The sequence below is a fragment of the Ammodytes marinus genome (genome assembly GCF_949987685.1).
Source record: "Ammodytes marinus genome assembly, chromosome: 11".
In the NCBI taxonomy this organism is placed as follows: Eukaryota; Metazoa; Chordata; class Actinopteri; order Uranoscopiformes; family Ammodytidae; genus Ammodytes; species Ammodytes marinus.
Window position 1 is genome coordinate 1,610,825 of NC_137215.1, and position 7,500 is coordinate 1,618,324.

General features: G+C 43.3%; 1 protein-coding gene across 1 annotated transcript in view; it reads right to left on the bottom strand.

Moving 5' to 3' along the window:
* LOC307257522 (echinoderm microtubule-associated protein-like 6) overlaps positions 1-7,500 on the bottom strand; it is a gene marked incomplete at both ends in the record, with an annotated part of 54,625 nt that overhangs the window by 35,370 nt on the left and 11,755 nt on the right. Inside the window, 1 exon segment of the mRNA XM_080036784.1 lies at positions 1,307-1,413. Within this exon segment, the coding sequence (XP_079892910.1) occupies positions 1,307-1,413 (107 nt within the window).

Below are 7,500 nucleotides of genomic sequence, written 5' to 3' on the forward strand. Positions count from 1 at the left end.
TGGAATGTCATCAGGTGCATTGTTTAACATTTAGAATTGTTCTTGTCCTTGAAGGCCACTGTAGCTTCTGTTATTATTCTAAAGGGTTGGGGTTACCCAGGGAGCGTTGCATTCTAGAACTTTGTAGAACTTTCTTGATGATGTCATATTACACACTGCACCTTTAAAGACCTACTTCACCGGTTGAAATATGAAGGTGTATTGAACTCTGAGATCCTATGTAGTATAAATGTGCAAAAAAATATTAAATCGGTTCATCCTAGCCTGAGAAAAGGCAGAAGAAATGTTTTATGGTCTCACTATCTAACCCTACATTTTCCCATGTGTGACATCACACGTGGGAAAATGTAGGGTTAGGATTAACAGGACAGCTGGGCCAAGGGAAGACTGAGGGAAGGGTTCCGTATGGGTGAAGTATTCCTTTAACAACAAACACACTACGCCTTTTAAAGGATTCTGGAGAACGCTTGTTGTCAAAATCACTTTTTGTCCAGAAATCTGTGAATATCTCCTCATGATCCACTACCTCGACACATCTCCAACAAGTCTGTCTGCTCTGCAAACTACCACACACCAAAACAAAAACAAAAGAACATTGGACAAGGAACATATCCTCCGATAAAAAGATTTATAAAAGAAGCTCTTAGGGAACCAGAAGCTGTGAGGTTTGCCCCAGTTTAGTTTGTGTTTTAGCTTTGTTTTGTTTCTTGTGTATTTATAGCTTATCTTCTTAATCATTTTGTCTGTTATTTATTTCACTCTTTTTCTGTATTCCTTGTCTGTTTATGTGAGGGAGGGGGGAGGGGGAGGGAGGAGAGGAGGGAGGGGGAGGGGAGAGGGGATAGGGGGAGTGGGGGGAGGGGAGAGGGAAGAGGGGGAGGGGGGAGGGGGGAGGGGGAGGGGAGAGGGGGTTGTGTATGTATTGTATGTGTTTACTTATTCTGTTTTTTTTGTCCATATGTAAAACAATATAAAACCACTAAAATAAAAGTTTAATAAAAGAATATTTATAAAAGAAAATATACTTCATTAGAGATGTCTGTGAAAGGTTTCTTGTAGGCTACGAGAAACCCATGTTTCAGATTATGAAGCAAAACGGAAAAACACCAATGGAAACAAACAGACAGACAGACAGACAGACAGACAGACAGACAGACAGACAGACAGACAGACAGACAGACAGATAGATAGATAGATAGATAGATAGATAGATAGATAGATAGATAGATAGATAGATAGATAGATAGATAGATAGATAGATAGATAGATAGATAGATAGATAGATAGATAGGTGTGTAGTTCTTACTTGTCTGTCGTAGTTTATCTGTGTTTCTTGTTCTATGTCCGAGTCCAGTTCCGGGACGTCTGACACGTCACTGTCACTGTCATCACTGTTGGAGTCTCCGTGGCTTTCTACAGACACACACACACACACACACACACACACACACACACACACACACACACACACACACACACACACACGAGACAGAATAATAACATTTTTGTATTGTTTCAAAAGTCACAATGTTGTCAAAAAAAATCCCATTTTGTAAAGTTTTGTAAAAATTCAGATAAAATGTTGTAATTTTTTTGTTTATTTGGTAAAATCAAAGATGTGAAGCTGTGTTTAGTAAACTAACTGCAGGCTCTGTGAAGGTAAACAAATCCCCCTCCTCTGAAACTACATAGTGACCCTTTAAAGGTGCAGTGTGTAATATGACATCATCAAGAAAGTTCTACAAAGTTCTAGAATGCAACGCTCCCTGGGTAACCCCAACCCTTTAGAATAATAACAGAAGCTACAGTGGCCTTCAAGGACAAGAACAATTCTACATTTTAAACAATGCACCTGATGACATTCCAACTATGACACTTTCAAGATGGCGGCACTAGGCCTTGGTCCAAAATATGCAGAAATATGTGCTGTGTCTGAAATCGTGCACTTAGGTAAGTGCACTTACATTGAGTGCACTTTATTATCCCTACAGTACACTTACTTATAGACGCAGTGCTCTCATTTCTACAGTGTACTGTCCAAACTGCCGTCGCACACCTACCGGAAATGACTTTGCATTTTGACGGTTCTTCTTCGGTGGTATTTTTTTCTGCTTGCGTTACCGATAGCCAAAACAGGCACATTAGTCGCGGAAAAACTAAAACAATATATAATTTAACTTTTGTAGAGCGCGTCCGTCTCCATGGTTGCTTCAAGCTCCTCTATTTTGATTAGAATGTTCCGTCCTCTCCGTTACGTAGGCAAGATGGCGGCCGTTGAGTGTGGAAAGTGTCCATCACTCCACACTCAAGTTTTAGACCGTTTTGAGTGCATGACAGAGGAACTTACAGTGCACTTCATTTTGACACACTCTCCGGTTTTGCGCAAAGTGCACTCAAAAAAGTAAGTGTAAGTACAGAAGTGCGCGATTTCAGACACAGTCATGGACATATATGAGACCCTTTCTAAGGGAAAAAATAATAATTCAAAACTTTTTTTTCAGCTATTATGCACTAAATTAAATGTACTTATGGATATTATAATTACTTTCTACAAAATCTGCTAGGAAATAAAACCCAAAATTCTACACACTGCAGGTTTAAAGGTAAAGAATGGGGGGGGATGTAGCTCAGTGTTATGTGCCAGATCTGTGCCTTGTTTTGCAGAGTTCCTGAAGCCCCTCCCTCACCTCGTTGACTGCCACCTGAGCTGCCTATTTAAGCTGGAAGCTTAATTGACTCACTCTCTCCAGCCAGGGCCAGCAGCATGGCTCCCGTTCACCTTTTTGTTAAACCTATGTTACAATAAACGGCATTTTCTTACACCTTTACCTTTGTGTTGACTACTTTATGTTGCTTCCTTGAGCCGGGTCGTAACATATTGGGGGCTCGTCCGGGATCAATCTGGAGTTTTTTTTTGGTTGAGTTAATTTGTTTCTCTTTGTCCCCTAGACAAACTTTGTATACTTTGGCAGTGTGGCTGTGAGTAGCGTTTTTCAGGGTGAGTATGGTGAGTATTGAATCTGAGTGCTTTTGATCTAAAGTTGTGAGTGATCTCCCTGGTTAGTTAGGGAGTGTGCCAGCTGGTCAGAGCAATCTGTCCTTCCATCAGTGCACTATTTGTTATTTTGCCTTTTTTATTTTCGGGGATATCCTGGGTGGGGGCCTAGAGCTTCAGAGCCGGTTCGTTTGCTGGTTGATAAGTCTAGAGCTTCGAGCCCGGTACGCCTCAAGAAGACAGTTAGGTTTAGTATAAAGATAGGCAGGTACCAGGGGGTTTGCTTTGATGATCTTTTGTACTCGGAGGCTTGCTCACTGTGCCCATCAGTGAAGTGATTTGTAAGGTTAGCTGAGTTAGTGATTGCTTTATGGGGACAGTTGTGGTAACGTGTCCTGGATCCTAACTTTGTTTTTTTTCTACAGCTTGTGGATGTGTCAAGTGGTGGTGTGTAACTTGACTTGGTAGGCTAGTTCTCCTGAGGTTGTGTGGCCTTAGTTTTGATTACCAGCAGGTTCTATTGTGGGTAATAGATTTTGGATGGGTAATATTTTGTGCTACTTAGTAGTTGATGGGGGGGTTCTAGGCCTATTTCTGTGATCTTGGTTTAAAGGGAAAAAAAAAACATTTAGTAGAGATGATTTGTGACTAGCTGTAGTATTGGATAAGGGGTACACTGTGCATACTGGTTAAGTTGAAGCCTTGTGTAAAATCATTGTTGTTTTTTTTTTGGACTAGTGAAGTTATCTACTATGGCAGCACCCACAGTGCTAAATGACTTTATTAGCGCACCCTCAGAGGAGTTGCTATGTCAGCTTTCTAAAGAACAGCTCCTTAGCCTTGCCAGTCATTATGACATTGAGATTACCAGCAGTGATAAACGCCTTAAAGATAGTTTAAGAGAAGCACTTAAGGCTATTCTAGTAGAAAGAGGCGTTCTAAAACCACCGTCTTCGCCAGCATATCAACAACTTGTTCTTCCTCAAATGTCAGATGCTGTGCTTGAGTTTAGGATGAAGGAGTTGGCTTTTCGAGAACGGCAACTAGAAAAAGAACTAGAGGTTAAAGAAAAAGAACTAGAGGATAAAGAAAAGGAGCGTATCCTCAAAGAAAAAGAACTAGAGGATAAGGAAAGAGAGCGCATTGATAATGAAAAGGAGCGTATCCTCAAAGAAAAAGAACTAGAGGATAATGAAAGAGAGCGTATTGATAATGAAAAAGAGCGTATCCTCAAAGAAACGCAGATGCACTTAGAGCACGAGCGTTTCCTTAGAGACCTTGAGTTTAGGCAGGCTACTCTGAGCTCATCTAATGCTGCCTCGTCTCAGTTTAATGTAGCAAGACACATTAGACTACTACCTCCATTTGCTGAGAAACATGTTGAGAGGTACATCGCTCATTTTGAACGTGTGGCCACCGTTAATGAGTGGCCAATGCATGCCTGGACATCACTTTTGCAAAGCGTGTTGGTGGGAAAAGCACAAGATGCTTACACTGCTTTAAGCATTGAGGATAGCAAGGACTATGAAGAAGTTAAAAGCGCTATTCTAAGGACTTATGAGCTTGTTCCGGAGGCGTACCGCCAGCGGTTTAGAGCCCTCAGTAAACAGGATGACCAAACTTATGTAGAGTTTGCGAGAGAGAAGGAGATCAGTTTTAGTTCTTGGTGCAGATCGGAGAAAGCGGACACTAAGGAGGATCTTAGACAATTAGTGCTGCTGGAGGACTTTAAAAATTGTCTGCCTAGTGCCGTGTGTACTTACCTCAATCAGCAAGAAGTAGCCTCTCTTGAGAAAGCTGCTGTTTTAGCAGACAAGTTTGTATTGACAACCAAGGTAAACTTTGATAACCAAGGTGAGAGAAAAGGAAGGGCTGATTTTAATAGACCTCGGTTTTCAAAATCTCCTCCCCCGGTTTCTACAGCTTTCACTAGAAGGTCGGCTACTGTGAGTACTCCCTTAGAGAAGACTTGTTTTTATTGCAAGAAAGGTGGTCACTTTGTTGCCGATTGTCCTGTATTGAGTAAGAAACAAGAGTTTAACCCTAAGCCTGTTGCCTTACTAAAAGCGGTGAAAAAGTGTGCCCTCACCCAAAACCTGGACCAACCCGCTCAAAAGAATGAGCTGGCTGGCTCTTCGGCTTTCCTCATGGATGGTTTTGTTTCTCTTGTCGCTGACCCTTTAAACAAGCAACCAATTAAGATTTGGCGAGATTCTGGTGCTTTTCAGTCTTTGATTCTACAGGACTGTTTACAGTTTGCTGACCAGTCTGAGTTGGGCTCTAATGTCCTCGTCCAAGGGTTTGGGGGTGGGTATTTGTCCCTGCCTATGCATAACCTTAACCTTGAAACAGGTCTGGTGTCTGGGGAGGTAGCTGTAGCTGTGTGTCCAAGCATTCCAATTAAAGGGGTGTCTTTCATCTTGGGAAATGACTTAGCCGGTGGTAGGGTACTTGCAGCTCCTGAGGTTGTTCCAGTTCCTGTAGTGTCCAAATGCCCAGATGAACTTGAGAAGCAGTACCCAGAAGCATTTCCTGTTTGTGTTACTACCCGTGCTATGTCAAAGAAGAAGACACAAGACAAAGAAGCTGATTCCGATATTGCCCTGTTTGACACATTTTTAGCTAAAGGTGACATGTTGGGGTTTGGTAAAGTGTTTCCCTCCTGTGACGAGCTCAAGAGTGAGCAGGGGAAAGATACAACCTTGGCTTCTCTTTTTGACGAGGTTGTTTCTGATAATGAGATGACAGCTGTGTCTGGTTGCTATTTTGTAAACAATGGTGTGTTAATGAGAAAGTGGACTTCTCCTAAACTGTCCTGTCATGATGACTGGAGTAGTGTGTTTCAAGTGGTGGTGCCAAGTGTCTATCGTCAGGATGTCTTGCAGTTGGCTCATGATCACTGTCTTGCTGGTCATATGGGGATTAGGAAAACTTTAGACAGAGTGTTAAGACATTTCTTTTGGCCTGGTGTGAAATCTGATGTTGCTGAGCATTGTAGGACATGCCATGTGTGCCAAACTATTGGTAAACCCAACCAGAAGATTCCCCCAGCTCCTTTACATCCCATCCCTGCCATAGGAGAGCCTTTTGAGCGTATCTTGATTGATTGTGTTGGTCCCCTTCCTCGCACCAAATCAGGTAACCAGTACTTATTGACAATTATGTGTACAGCTACCCGGTTTCCTGAAGCTATCCCTCTACGTAGCATCACCGCGTCAGCCATTTCGAAGGCCCTTATTAAGTTCTTTACAGTGTTTGGCCTGCCCAGGGTTATCCAGACCGACCAGGGGTCTAACTTCATGTCCCGTGTGTTTTCTCAAGTTCTTCAGCAGTTGTCCATTGAGCACCACACTTCGTCTGCTTACCATCCCGAGTCTCAAGGAGCCCTAGAGCGGTTTCATCAGACCCTAAAGTCCATGTTGCGAGCCTACTGTAAGGAGTTTGAGAAAGATTGGGATGAGGGAACCCCTTTGCTCCTTTTTGCAGCTAGAGAGGTCACTCAGGAGTCCCTCGGCTTTAGTCCAGCTGAACTGGTGTTCGGCCATACGGTACGGGGCCCTTTGAAACTGTTGAAAGAGAGATGGTTGGAAAACCAGCCCGTGTCCACAAATTTGCTTGACTTTGTTTGTCATTTTAGGTCAAAGCTTAACAAGGCATGTGAGCTGGCGAAGCAGAACTTGGGGGAAGCCCAAGAACAGATGAAGGGGTGGTATGACAGAAAGGCCAAGCATCGAACGTTCTCTCCTGGGGACAAGGTGTTGGTGCTGCTGCCAATTATGGGGTCTGCTTTGCAAGCTCGGTTTAGCGGGCCATATGTGATTGAGCGTCAAGTAGGGGAGTTGGATTATTTGATAAAGACTCCAGAGCGAAAGCGTAAAACACGTCTCTGTCATGTTAATCTGTTGAAACAGTACTGTGAGAGGAGCCAGGCGGGGCCTTCAGGGGTGAAGACTGTTGCTGTGCTGAGCACTTCGGTTCCTGTGGGCGAAAAAGACATTGATGGTGTTGTGGAACGTGGGGTTTCTCATGGTAGGCTTCCAAACTCAGAAATCATAGCCAGCTTGAAGGTCCATCTGTCTTATTTAGAGTCATCACATCAGTCTGATGTTATTGAGGTTATCTGTAAACATCCTGCCCTGTTTTCTGACGTGCCTACTTGTACAAATGTTCTCCAGCATGACATTGATGTAGGGGATGCTGCACCTATTAGGCAACACCCTTACCGAGTAAATCCTGAGAAACGCCAGCTGATGAGTAAAGAAGTGGATTACATGTTGCAACATGGCATTGCAGAGCCTAGTGCTAGCCCATGGAGCTCCCCGTGTTTGCTGGTTGATAAGTCAGATCGCACACCTCGTTTTTGTACTGATCTTCGCAAGGTAAATTCTGTCACAAAGCCTGATTGCTATCCTCTTCCCCGTCTAGATGATTGCATTGACAGAGTAGGGTCTGCTGCTTTCGTCACCAAGCTAGACCTCCTCAAAGGATACTGGCAGGTCCCTCTC